This window comes from Dermacentor albipictus, chromosome 9 (assembly GCF_038994185.2).
Source record: "Dermacentor albipictus isolate Rhodes 1998 colony chromosome 9, USDA_Dalb.pri_finalv2, whole genome shotgun sequence".
Classification (NCBI taxonomy): Eukaryota; Metazoa; Arthropoda; class Arachnida; order Ixodida; family Ixodidae; genus Dermacentor; species Dermacentor albipictus.
The window spans coordinates 61,221,450-61,235,171 of NC_091829.1; the positions used below are offsets into that span (position 1 = coordinate 61,221,450).

Consider the following 13,722-nt stretch of genomic DNA (forward strand, 5'->3'; position numbering starts at 1 on the left):
CTGCAGCAATATGGCCTGTCACTGCATTGCTCGATTGCGTTAGACACCCGCCGTGGTTGTTCAGTGTCTATGGCGTTAGGCTGCAGACCACAAGGTCGCGGGATCAAATCCCGGCCATGGCGGCCGCATTTAGATGGGGCCGAAATGCGAAAACACCCACGTCCTTAGATTTAGGTGCACGTTGAAGAACCCTTGATGATCGAAATTTCAGGAGTCCTCCACTATGTCGTGCCTCATAATCAGCCAATGGTTTCGGCACGAAGAACCCCATAATTTAATTTAATTATGTCTTTAGACGGACGCCTTTCTGTTTACTATCTTTGGAAACGAATATGGCGTAGTACGTACGCATTTGACAAACTTGCAAGAGCGCTGAGCACGAGAAGCATGTTAGCACCACATGCACCATGCCGCGTGTTTTGAATAACGGTTGATTTTGTGCGCGTTTCACATATCAGAGCTCTCTTCTATAACGAAAGTGCCACAGTGGAGGCATAGTTGTACCACGGGGAGCATTACGCACCGTCTGTGATTTGCTTTGTGCAAAGACATTTTTCCAAACGTGGGCTCACCTAGCGATGTTTTCCGGAACGGCCGATGCTTCCTCCATTCCAGCGCGGCTAGTACTGGGCTGTGCGGGATAGACGCTGCTGCTGGACGCCATAAATGGGGAACTGGTGATTCCGCTTTCACTGACATGTGTATGGCCTAAGGGAATAACAGGGGTGTTAGTTCGTCACTGTGCAAGGGACATTGAATGAGCGTGAACATCTCGTGCTGAAATAAACAACATGGAGATTTTGTTAAGGTTTAGTTATAGCGTAACCAGACTTAAGTGCTTCCGTATGCGGTGCTCTTTCTGGAAATATGCCTTCAATACATATGACGAAAGGGACGCGCGTGACGGAATTTATCGCCATGCTTCTATTAGGATTTTCACAGCAATTTACATGAATGATCAATCATGGATCCATGCCATGAGGAATCTATCTTATAAATAATTAAAATTACGAGCTACATGGCTCCCACAGAGTAATAGAGAACCGACAGTTGCCTCTGAGGGAAGACTCAGTTTGAAGACTTGAGAAGAAAAGGACGCAGTCAGTTGAAGTTAAGCATATGTGACAAAATGCGTTCTTGTCCGTTTGCTTCACGTGTTAAGCAAATTAAGCTGAGTTACAGGCTATGAACAAGGCGCAATTGCAGACATAAGTCTCAGAAAGAAAACGTAAATGAAGGGACGTGCATCTACAGTTGTAAACCGCAAATCATTCGAACATGCGACTTCTTTACCGTGGCAGCAAAAAAAGTGGTCGAAGGTTTACTCTTTAAAAGCAGTTTTAGAACTTAAGTATACTTATAACTTTCGCTTCAGCTAACGAAGCAAGACATCACCAAGGTGACAGCCGCAAGATCATGAGCGGCACGTGTGAACGGTTCGGGAGTCTTTTTAGGTTAGGTGTTAGACCAACTCTCGTATAGCGGGCGCATAGGTCGGCCGTGACAGTCACGCATCATGAGATGGCAATTCAGGAATCGCCCGACGTTTATGCGCAAGCGCGAGCAAAAGCGGATGCGAGAGGGAAGATATGTAGGCTTTCTGACTTTGCCAAGGTAGTGCGAAGGAGTAATTTCTTCGCTCGTGTTGGTATGCGTTTGTCCCGGTAGTGCCGGCATTGTGGAATGAGGTCGCGGGATGGACCTGCCCATGCACTAGCTTGTTTATGCTCCGATACTAGCTGCCGGCGCGGTAAATCAGGTGAAGCAGTGGGCACTGACGGGCCATGTGGTGATCGCTGTTTCTAAAGGTATATCGCACGTACGCGAATCCCAGAATCTCAAGATACGTCGGATGCGCCTGGTTTGATTCGGTTTCGCTGGCTCCGCGGCTCCCGCCTACCGATATTTGCACATATTTTTCTTAAATACGTTTATTTAGCTCAAAGAGGACCATTAGAAAAATAATATGCTTTTGTAAGGTCGTGGCGGGCAGCATTCGAAAAGCCCGACACGAACGAAATGGTGCTTCACCGCCTGGGTTTCTATAACGGGCACGTAGACCAGTGAGTGCTTTTGCATTTCACCACCAGCGATGATAGACCGTTGTTCCAGGAACATCAGGGGTGACTTCGAACTCGGCAGGCCAGTGCCGTAGCCACTGTGCCACCGGAACAGCTGTGTGACGCGGTGACCAAACACGAGCGACGAACATGTTCTTCCATAGAAGCATTTGCTTCCCACAGTGACATAAGGTTGGACTTTAACGATAAACAGCCGCAGCTATGCTTCCCGTGAAGATATTTTGGCATCACCCGTGCATCGACGCGCTAAAAAGCCAAGAATGTCGCCAATGTACGCACGCTGAAGTTGTCTGTCAAAAGCCCGCTTTGAAGTAAGAACAAATCTATAGCTATCAACTCCTGCGTTCTGGGAAATACCTATGGCAACAATATTCATCGAGAATTTTTACAAGCGGCAAGACACGTAGTGCTACAGTCGGGAGTCCCGAAGCGCCCTCGAAGATTTCCTGGATTGTGTTCGGAGTTACTTCTTCGCGGAAGGTAAACGCAGGAGGCGTGTTTCCACTGTTACTTTCTTCAGCCATAGCTGCTTTGGCGCCTCTGGAGCATTAGCGTCTGTTTCGTGAAAGAAGCAGGCGGAATCATAGCGCATGCGCAGTCAGTGCCATTGAGTAAAGGGAATAAACGAAACGATTGGTGCTTTGGAAACTAGAAGGCAACCATAGAGCTCAAGTGAAAAAAAAGGAAGACGATAGAGTGTCGCCAATACCTCGACGCTAAAATGCTAATCTTTTAGCGGTAGAAGAGGCGTTCAAATAACTCGCGCTGTCTTGCCACCAAATATTAAAAACCGTGTAACTCTCTCCCCCAGTAAAAAACCGCTGGAATGTCTTTTTAAGGGGAAAGGCCTTCATGGGAAATGGGTCGAATATTTGACCGTCCGGCGTTATGGCATCAACATTCAAGCGCATGCGCCAGTGTTTCTCTACCAATAAAAAGGAAAAGAGTTCGATCACCTTTGTTCGCGTTGAACGGACGCCCTTCTAAATAAGCAGTGGCGCCGCAAAAATGTGTGTGTGTGGTTTCCCCGGTTTTGTTCCTGCCTGGCGAGCAGTCTACACGTACGTGTCTTGTGACGTTTTGAGGAGCGTGAGTACGTCTGCGTGAATTGGAAATGCATCTGTCGTTGAAAGTTGGCGCTGTCTGTTTGCCTAATTTGTATTTCCGTGTCCCTCTCATTCGGTGCTAAGAGAATATATAAAAGCCCTTGTAGCTACCTTCGTCAAATTAAGCGCTAAAAATCATTCAGGCAACCAGCGTGTGTCTCCCAATGGCCTTCATAGACTTGCCACGGCCATTCTAGCGGGCCTTTAACCACGCAGAAACAGTGGCGATGAATAGGCGACCGTAAAATAGCACAAGAGGAAAACGAGTTAAGCGAAAGCAAGTAATAATAGAAAGTGACAACGCATTGAAATGACCATGTCAAAGTAATTTAAGGAATTTCTTGCGAGCACGCAGACTTTCACCTTCAGCCTCTTTAGCGTAGGCTAAAGGGATTCTAATCTTTTAGGTTTACTTCTCTAATTGAAGTGCTATGGCTTCCAGGGGAAAATTGGCCCACGTTAAGCAATTCTGAAATATATATATATATATATATATATATATATATATATATATATATATATATATATATATATATATATATATATATATATATATATAATAGGAAACAGTTTCATTTCCAGACCTCGATCCCGTAAAGCGGACGCAGTTTGTCACCGGTCTGTGAAGTGCCGCTTCTGCGGTCGAAGGTAGGGAGGTCATGCTTTCTCGATGGTGGTACTGACGAGCTCTTCTTCCACCCTTCTTGCGTGGACAGTGGGCGTGTTTTTTTTTGTCTGTTGATTCTGTGAACACGTGGTGACCATCGACAGCTTGAGTGCATTTTTTTTTTTTGGCGTATGTAGAAATATTGGAATATGCTCCGCGCTCGGGTATAGCCGTGAAGCCTACGTGGCTTTCATTGGGGTTCCATCGCTTCTACTGGATGCCTCACACGTGGATGCACCGATTCTTTGTTCAAGCATGTCATAAGATGCGAATGGAGAACAGATGCCAGGGCCGGGACCCTGCGGCCCATTTGGGGTTCTTTCCAGTGGTGGCGTCACTGTCCTGAACTTCTTTCACACTCGCTAGATGGAACGGCTATCTTCTAAAAAAAATGCCGTGCTGCCAGCATCGCGAGTCCGAAAAAATTCTATTGCACACACTTTCATGAAATATGGAATTTACTAAATGCTGCAGAAATTCTGACTATTATTTCGTAATATGTAGCCGTTCTTTGGCTCTACTGTTAGTTCGCTTTTGTTTACTTGCTTCTCGTACCTAATGCATGTCTACCTACCGATCGCTTTTCCGATGTCTAAAAATACTTGCTCATTTGCTCAAATGCTGCTCAATGTAGGCAGCATTTCGTGTTCTTTACCATAGGTGTCCTGCATAGACCGCATCATGCTACATAGTGAAACTCTTGGATTGGAACTAGTTCAGGAAGCCACATTTCGGAAATAGCCAATACTTGCTTGGTTACGTGGATGGATACATGTCTGTAGAGGGAGCACATCGAGATTCGATGTTGGAGGAAACCAGCGACAACTAACCTTTTGCTTTGGCCGCAGCTGTGTAGTGGTTAGCCTCACTGTACGCGGTCTGAAGTCTTACTTTGTTTAAGCGTTGCGTTTCAGAAACGAGAATTCCGTCATTGCGCTCATTTTTGTGGGATGAAATGTGAAGACATCCTTGGCCTTTGTGAGATACATACCTTCCAAGCTGGTTATTCTTTAAGGCGTGACGTAGATAAATTTCAGAGAAGGAAAATATTTTAGACTGCCAATCATCTACAATTACACTATTACCGCATTTCCCGACCAGCCATTCTATAATTATTCAAACTCCGCACCACAAAGCAGGCTTCTCTGCATGAGCATCCCTAATGCACAAAAGTAAGCTTTCCAGGGGACGCCAATAACGGGTTTCCTTTTTTTTTTGTCGTTTTCCATTGCTTCTTTATTCTAAAGCAACCAATTATGTACATTTACCCAATGTCAAAAGTAGGATGTGCTAACTTCTCCAATGATGCATGTATTTTGAGGCAAAATAGTTTTCGTGTTAATTACCGATATTGTTGGGGTACTCAACAGGGAATGCTTACACATTAAAATTGAAGAGTGCGCTTAAGCGAATATGGCAGAGTTTATTGCATCGCCTGTGCTGCTTATACACCAGACGTGTACGGTTTATTGCACCTCTTTATCAGTTGAACTAAAAGAGCAGGATGGGTCACTGAAGCACGCTTTCAGCACTTTACGAAAGAAAAATGCACGAAAAATGCAAGTTTCTGCTGCTGTACACTTCAATGAATGGAGAGACCATCTGGAGGCGATTCGTCGATTGCTTGAACATGAAGTCAATTTCTTAGAGGTGCCCGTAAATTTCTATTGCTTCAAGAGCTACGCAGCTTTCTATGAAAGGGCATTTTTGCTCCTCGTTTAGTCTTTTCCTTCCCCTTTCTTCATTACACTGAGTGTAGGGTAGCGAACCGGAAGCTTGTCTGGTTGACCTGCGTGCCATTCCTATCCTTGCTTTCTCTCTCTCTCTAAGAATTTAGGAGCCAGGACTCTTGTACCTTTTGCTTCGGGCCATGACTTCTGCCTCTTGAACGACGGCAGCCCAACATTCTTGAGAGGGTCGTCGTACAGAAGCTGGCTATATCTTACTTTGGTCCCGCGGTACCTTATTTCCAGCAGAACTTGTTCCTGGACGAGTTGGTTTAGATATAATGAATACATTGCTGCGCCAAAATGAACATAAATACTTTGTAGGGAGAGTAAGAAACTATTCGGGACCGCTATCACGACTCTGAGCGCTCAACCTGTCGCTTCTTACTCTCCCTCTTGAGTCTATTTTCCTTTCGGCGCCGTAATATATTCGTTAGATCTTATTTCGAGCGTAGGTTTCGTGCAGTACGTCGACACGCTGAGAACAGATGTAGACGCACCAAGTCGATTCTATACATGAGGGAGGCCAGGTGGAAGGAGAAGATACATTGCCACATGGACCAAATATACAACGAACAATGAAACTAATTCTAACTTCTTGGACCCCCACAAAGCACTGTCTCGCGTAAGGCTTAATCGCCGGGGCGTACGTGTTTCTGCTCGGCAACGCAACCACTTTAAAGCACAGGCTCTCCAACAAGGCTGTCGAGAAGTCAATGTGGGAGAAGAACATTGTGAGAGAATTGCAGGTGACAGAGTGTCACGAAAGGATCTTTAATCGCACGAAGTTCCCTTCACGCAAGCTTCGGCAACGGACGAACCTTTCTACATGGAAGAATAGAAGGCTGCTCTAGCCATTTGCAGGCGTTCCTCTTCGCCTCTGACTAGATATTATAGCGCACGCTGCTGTACGCCTTCTTGAACATGAAGAGCGAGAGGTCCTGCTGTGTCATCCCAACGTTTCTTGGAGTGATTGAAAGAGCCTCCTCGTACTGAAATCATATCTGCTTCTTGCTCTCGCCAGCTTTGTTGGCAAGTTTATTGACAGAATGATCCCCACGCGCCTCGAGTTGTTTTTTGATCATTGCAATGTTTATGCAGACGCGATGAGCGGCTTTTGACGTGGCCTTTCGTGGGTCGACAACGTGATTGATTTTGCGTATTCAACTATAGCATACACCCAAACGCCTCTCCTTAGTGCTATCGTAAGGCGTGACTGGCGCTTATGGTAACGTTTCACGTGAAGCCATTGTTGACGCGCTCGTGTCCGTTCAAATCGGAGGTCACGCTATTCGCTGAATTGGGAGCAACCTGACCCGAATGAGCTTTTTATTTGGATTCACCGAGGATGGGGAAATTACCGGTCACTACACCACGTATTGTTCAACATAGCCCTGATTTAACTAGCGGAATCCCTGCCATACACGGTCAGACTATCAATTTATGCAGATGACCTTTGCATCTGGGCTTCAGGAGTGGCTTCTCCACAGGTTCACGACAGATTACAAAAGGCTGCAACACTGACGTATGCTTATGTTAACATACAGCGTCTCCGCATCTTAACAGCAAAATACGCATTAGTCACCTTAATGCGAAAATGAATGGCCGTATACCCGGTGGCTACTAATGGCCAGCCTATCATGCACAAGAGAACCCATCAATGTTTTGAAATCATCGTTGACCGTGACCTCTTCTGGACACCACCATGCAACCAATGTCACCATTTAAAAACAATGGAAGGAAAACACGGAGACCGTCGATGTGTTCCGTGCTTCAACTGTACAAAGCGCTCTTCATGGATTTCTAGCGTTGCAGCACTCCGATGTTGTTAAGGACCCGGAAGACAAATTTCAGAGTGCTTGAGAGCATGCAAGTTCGTTCATTGATTCATTTGTTCGAATAAAGTAACAAAGCATATAAAGGAACATAGGACGAGGAGGAAAGAAGATTGCCTCGGGCTCCTCCTCGTCCACTTTCGGTAATATTTGAGACTATATAGTAGCACTGCTTAGAATTACTAGGTAAGGACAAGAAGCACAGCACAGTTTAATTCATCATGCAGTTAAACAGTTCAATCAGCAATAAGCAGCCCCTTGAAAAAAAAAGTTTCTTCTAATGGCAAAGGTGAAGGAGCCTTGCTGCGGTTTTTTAGTGACGTCGACACGATAGCAAACTGGGAATCCCTGCTCACTTTCTTAATGACTGGCTTACTAGTATTGTCCTCAGCAGGAGTACAGTACCGTACAGGCGCGAGTAGCGTTATCGCCGCAGCGATTCACCCATCAGATCTTCTCAACCGTGAGCCTAAGTTCACGAGGCCACAGTTACATTTCTTGTATTAGAAACTATGCAGAATGTAGAACACAGATTGACAGGTGCAGAACCGCGCACCCCTGAACCAGCGGTGATGCTCTAGAAATATGTCGTATACGACTGCCGGCAGATTGCTGAGTCACGTGCAAGGTGAGGCGCTGTATACCAGTGGCCGAAAGTCTTCCCACACCTACCGGAGACTGTAGTTGTGCCACAAGCCGCGTAGTACTGCGTACTCCATGGCTCAGCGCCGGTGACGTCAGGAATTCTAAAATGCAAGAAAGATACGCACATGAACAGTGCGTCCTGCGAGGGTAAACAAAGGTAGCTGAAGATTTTAGCGAAAGCCAACGTTTCGACAAAGGGGTGGTACTCATGAGGACCAGTGCCCTTTTAACGGAAGACGTTTGCTTGCAGAATCCTTAAGGCACACAGGTGCGTTGCTCGGGGGCAGATTCACGCGCGCCCTGTGCATGTATGCTTTACGGTCTCTCGCTCTTTTGAAATATCTGCGCTAAGCTTTAGGTGAACATTGTTTGCTATTGTGTGGATAATGGGCTATTTCTATACCTATATTTATTGCTATTGTTCACATGGCTAATGGAATTTTATGGTCCTGCTCAACTCTCCTGGTCTACACTTTAAATCATGTCAGCTTTGCCAGCCTCTAGACTGGCTTATGTTCTTATGTTGTTAGAACTTCGTGGGCAAATGAATAACGAGAAAGCGTCAAGGCAAAGGAAAAATGTTCTTTACTACCTTCCGTGTGAAGTCCGGTGAAATATATTGCATTAAATAAATAAATTAAATTCCAAGAATTGCCTGAATCAACATTTTGGTTTTGGTTTCCAACATGAAAAAATTCTGAAATCACCAATCCTAAAATAGACGCGTAAAATAGCTGGCTTTTATGCGAGCATTTCCAATGTATCTGCTCATAAAATAGTTTATTTTTGAGTGCTGCGTATTACATCATTTTTGGGCACTTTAGATGTGATATTAGGGCAGTTCAAATCATCATTAAATTTTTAAAGCTTGTAATTAAGTTGTAATTTTCATACTCGAGTTTCAATTTTCTTAACAAATCGAAAATGAAATTACTTTGATTTTAATATTATGATATTTTGTAATACGACACAAAGTTTACAAATGTTGTTGCGGTGGTTGCGGAGCAAGACGATTCATTCTCTCGTATTTGCGCCCTAGGTAGCAGATCCGCAGATAAAGTCTCCTGCTAAAGCCAGCACCATACTGTGAAAAGAAGAGCTGATAATTGGAGCGTCAGGCATCAGAACTTCAATCCATCGCACAAGTTCATCGATTCAAGCATAACTGCGCCATATACGGCATTCTATTACGCGTAAATTAATTAATTTTGAATTAGATTAAGTTAAATAAATAAATCATGACGTCTAAATTAGTTACTCTATTGTAAGGAATTCCTGCAGAAGTTTGGCTCACCTAGCATCATTTCCCAGAATGCCCGATGCTTCCTCCGTGCCCGCATGGCCTGTACTGGCCACTGCATACTGGCCACCCCCGCTGCTGCTGTAGACTGGATGTGTAAAACTGGTGCTTCCGGTTTCTCTGTTGTGTGCATACCCTGAAATCGGAGCTGTTGGATCCACACTGTGACATTCCCTGCTAGAAACGCGAGGGGACAAATAAGTTTTCGCAGGAGTATTGATGCTAATAAATCCTAACAGCAGTGCTTCCGTCTGCAATGCTTCTCTAAATGCAAGCAACAAAAGCTGGAAGGCCCAACGTGGTACTACGAAAAAGTCAAGTATGCGCATTTAGAGTTATTGTTTTTTTCCTTGGCCTTTGATGCCTAGACGAGAGCATGGTTGTTCTTACAAAGCCTGATTTTGGTTTGCTTGCTTCTGGTGTTTGGATCATGCATTATTTCTGCGATAGGCTACTAGGTGTTAACCATCGCTTTGGCTTATCACACAATAAGATTGAACGCGCATGTAGAGACCAATGGCTACATACTAGTTTTCTGCTGGTATTCAAAAAAAAAGAGCCACAAGAAAACCACGTGGTTCTATAGTAATTTACTGCACTCGTATTGACTGCTTATATTTAGTTTATCTCATTAAATGGGAAAGCTTTTTGTAAGATCAAGGGCTTTGGCTTTGGCGAACCCGAACATAAACTCTCCATGTTTTGCCTATGTGTTTATCTCGAAATGCAAGGAAGGGTTCATGAAAGAGAAAATTGTCATCTGCCAGGCCCAGAAAGATTGGTCCTCATCCGACATGCTGTTAAAAAAAGCTAATTTCTTTTGTAAACTGCAAAGCCTTCATTCTCAGAAACCCGCATACTTTTTCAATACATCTACGGTGTACGCGTGTACACAACAATTCATTCCTTCAAAAAATTGAGCTTAGCTTCGGACACGTGGTCATGTCGAGGACGGATGTAGCATAGACTCACGTTTTTATAGCCTTTTTTATCTGTAGAAGAAATTGTCGAAATTGTTATACAATAATACATAGCTGTCATCGTCTGCCTCTGGCATTTCTACATTCCATCCAATTATTACGACTATTTGTAGGATTTTTTGTCAAGTCTAAGGTAACAATATAGATGTGCAGCCGAGCTGAACTCATCATGCGATTATGCACTTTATTAAAGAGCTCCAAAAACAAGCACTGCTACTAATGCAAGGCTTGAGGAGCGTTACCACTGATTTCATTCGCCGTGACGGGGACATGATATGTTGAACAGCAAACCAGGGCAACCTGTCTCGTAGTTGCGACAAATCTATCTCACATGGCCAGGTGGCGTCTTATAGCGCATGTTGCATTCCGCCTCTTTAATTGGGAACGCTAAGCATTATAAATGCACATATAGCTACCATAGGTCTGGTACATGGGCATCAGGAATTGCTCAAGTATAATCTACAAATTATCCTAGTGATTAGAACAGAATCGCACACGTGCGTGCATCTTGATCAACGTAGCGAATAGTCTGTTCAATCTTGTCACCAGGGGAACCTCATTTCATGGAACGACAGTTCAATTTAGAATATTCTTTTCAGATTTACATGCGCAGAACCGTGCACCTGAGAGCAAGTGAGGATGCTGTTTCAGTGTATGGTGTGCGATACCAGACATCAGCTTCCTCAATCGCCAGCAAGACGAGGCGTGGTAGACCGTCTAAAAACCTTCCCACACGTACCCTGGATGGTGAATGTGCGTGCAGTCGTGTAGTACTGCGTGTTGCTTTGGTGAACCCGCGTGGTCTGAGGATTTCTAGAACAGAAAACAAACGAACACTAAGGCCTGAGGTGAATAACAGTGGCGTAACAAAGGTGGTTTCCGAGGCTAACATTTCGGCAAGTTGATGCAACTCATGAGCACAAGTCTCCTCCTTGAAACGTTTGCGCCCTGCGACCATAAGCTACACACATACATTGATCTGATACAATATACGGCCAGCTACGAGATAGATTTGAGCAAAAACCCTTTTGCTAAGACAAAGGGGCAACCTATTACATCTGTACCAAGGTATAAGATCAATAAACAAAGTCAGTATCGTGGTATTAGACATTGTATATTTGAATACCGACTTGCTCAATAAATGAACACTTAATGTTACATTTGTGTGAAAACACGCCTAATACCTTAGCTAATGACCACAAATACTGGCGATCACAGCGATGCCTTTATGAGCAGAACTTGCAAAGAAGGCCACAGGTGCTTGTCCCAAAGTGAACGTTCCTTCACGCCACTCCCTATTACAAGTGATTTTCAAAACACTGATCAGGCCATCTACAACAATGCATGAGCGGGAAGCCAGTGTCTAACAAGCATTTCTCTTTTCGCCGCCTCTTGTTCACCCTACTACTCGCAGATGTTCTCGGGACTTCCAGAAATCTGCCTGGGCTACACATGTGTCGTCATACTTAGGACATAAGGGTCTTGGTGATTATTACGAGCAGGCCTCGATAGTCCATATCAAATTTTCTCGCAATATTACCTAGAAGGACATATGGCGACACTGTGTATGCGAGTTTTCTGTCGGACGTCGTGATACCTATGGAATGTCTGGATATTATAGAGGTCCACGGTGTTATCTAGAACGTTGCATAACCTGAAAGATGTTTATGGCTGCTTTGATATAGATTTCTTCAAATGAAACATTCGTAAAATGTTTTGATTCACCGGCAGTACATCTTTCGATAAAGTTCTCTCACCTACAGTACATAGCATACGCTGACAAACTGTTGCAATGCTTACGGAAATTTGTGTTCTCGAACGTGAGCGACCTGCTGACACTCTGTGGTTTCACATATTTGGACGTAAATTCACATGCCCTCCTAAGTGAGCAATAATTTTGCGTATGTAGCAATAAAGAAACAGCAGCTAATAACGTACTGATTTAGGAAAAGATTTTAGCCGTCATTTTCCTTCGCTTGCCAGGCGCGCATTGAAACTGTACTGGCTCTGCGAGAACGATGCCCAAAGTGACCCCATCGCGCATTACAATGCATGCAGCAAAACAGTGCAGCACCAATGTATCTTCTAGGTAATATGGTCGGAACCTGCATAGCTTCTGTTATACTGTGATTTGTCTTCGGGTAAAGTCAATATTCCGTAATTGTGGGTGTGCCAACATTCGCCTAAGCAGGCGCTCTTATGAATACACCGAATACACTTGGATGTGGGCCCGAGGGTATAGATGGAGTTATGTATATCCCAGAGTCGTCTTAATTCAGGTGCCTTTTTTGAGAGTTCACAACAACACACTTTGTATACGGTAAGAGAACTGACGCAATGTGCACACAATGACGTTAAAAAAGGGAAGCCAGGTAATACTCTACGCAAGCAACAAGTAGCTCAGAACCTAACATAAACCATTGATTGGTACCCTGAAACTGTCGAGACATTGTGGAATATGTTTGGCCTATGAACTCAAAGCTCGCCCAACAAAACAGTGACGCCTGTCATTTAGCGATTGTTCATGGCGGACACGCACACAAATCTAACTATCAGGGAAACGAAGAAGAGCCATTTCTCAAGCGTCCCGGCCAACCTGCCACCGCCGGTTTTGTCGCTCTAGCGTAAGTTTCTTTTTTTGAGCACACGCTACCTTCCCTGGGTAAACGTAGATTCACTGTTTCATTTTATGAGCCTTGATTTAAATCAACATCTTGCTCCTCACTATCAATATGAATTCCATAAGCTGGAGTAAGCAAACAGGCAACGAGCCTTCAACTGTGCTGCATATTGCAGCATGTTAACAGCATGGAACATCGGCCGAGTTGTTATGGCTTCATGATCGCGCCCTTTGCTGTTCCCCTTCTTCATGACAGTTTCATAAGATAACCAGTAACCAGTAACTCTTGCGCTAGTTTCTACGGGAGCATGGGAATTATGGGAGGTACATGGATTTGCCCTAACTTCCCCCTTCAGGCTTCCAACGGCATAGTGACTTTGTAAACTAGTTATTTTCAACATTGTCCTGCGTAATGAATAAATATTAATATTGTCCGACGGCAGGATTCGAACACAGGACCTCTAAGCACATGGATGCAATATTGAAACTATTACGCCATGGACGCATGTATCGACAAGCAATGCGAAACGCCTTTATATAGTTATTGCGGGCAAGCCAGTGCCTTGAGACGCTTCGGGCATTTCGACTTGTCCACCTCGACAAGCTCAGTCGTTTCCATTAGCACCGATTGTACATATTTGAACCACCTTTCTCACTTCGAAGTGCATAGAGTGCTCTGAGATTTACGATAATGAAGGCAGACAAAGCTTAATAAACGGCTCCGCAACAACGTGTGAATAATCAGACAAATCTATGTACTT

At 44.4% G+C, this 13,722-nt stretch overlaps 2 protein-coding genes and 2 long non-coding RNA genes across 10 annotated transcripts in view; 1 reads left to right on the forward strand and 3 right to left on the reverse strand.

Moving 5' to 3' along the window:
* LOC135919788 (uncharacterized) overlaps positions 1–13,722 on the forward strand; it is a 379,293-nt gene that overhangs the window by 167,088 nt on the left and 198,483 nt on the right. The gene's annotated exons all lie outside the window — the stretch shown is intronic.
* The window catches only part of LOC135919774 (zinc finger protein ZFP2-like), a 150,261-nt gene that overhangs the window by 44,984 nt on the left and 91,555 nt on the right, over positions 1–13,722 (reverse strand). The window lies entirely within an intron of this gene.
* Positions 1–13,722, reverse strand: part of LOC135919794 (zinc finger protein 391-like) — a 154,469-nt gene that overhangs the window by 4,433 nt on the left and 136,314 nt on the right. For all 3 annotated transcript variants that reach the window (XM_070526032.1, XM_070526031.1, XM_070526034.1), the window contains one exon: positions 573–708. In XM_070526032.1, the coding sequence (XP_070382133.1) occupies positions 573–708 (136 nt within the window). The remainder of the gene's footprint in view (positions 1–572; positions 709–13,722) is intronic.
* On the reverse strand, positions 8,085–11,156 carry LOC139050012 (uncharacterized). Its single transcript, XR_011508708.1, has 3 exons — positions 11,081–11,156; positions 9,356–9,497; positions 8,085–8,162 (listed from the first exon to the last, which is right to left on the reverse strand). It is a non-coding gene; the product is annotated as an uncharacterized lncRNA (long non-coding RNA).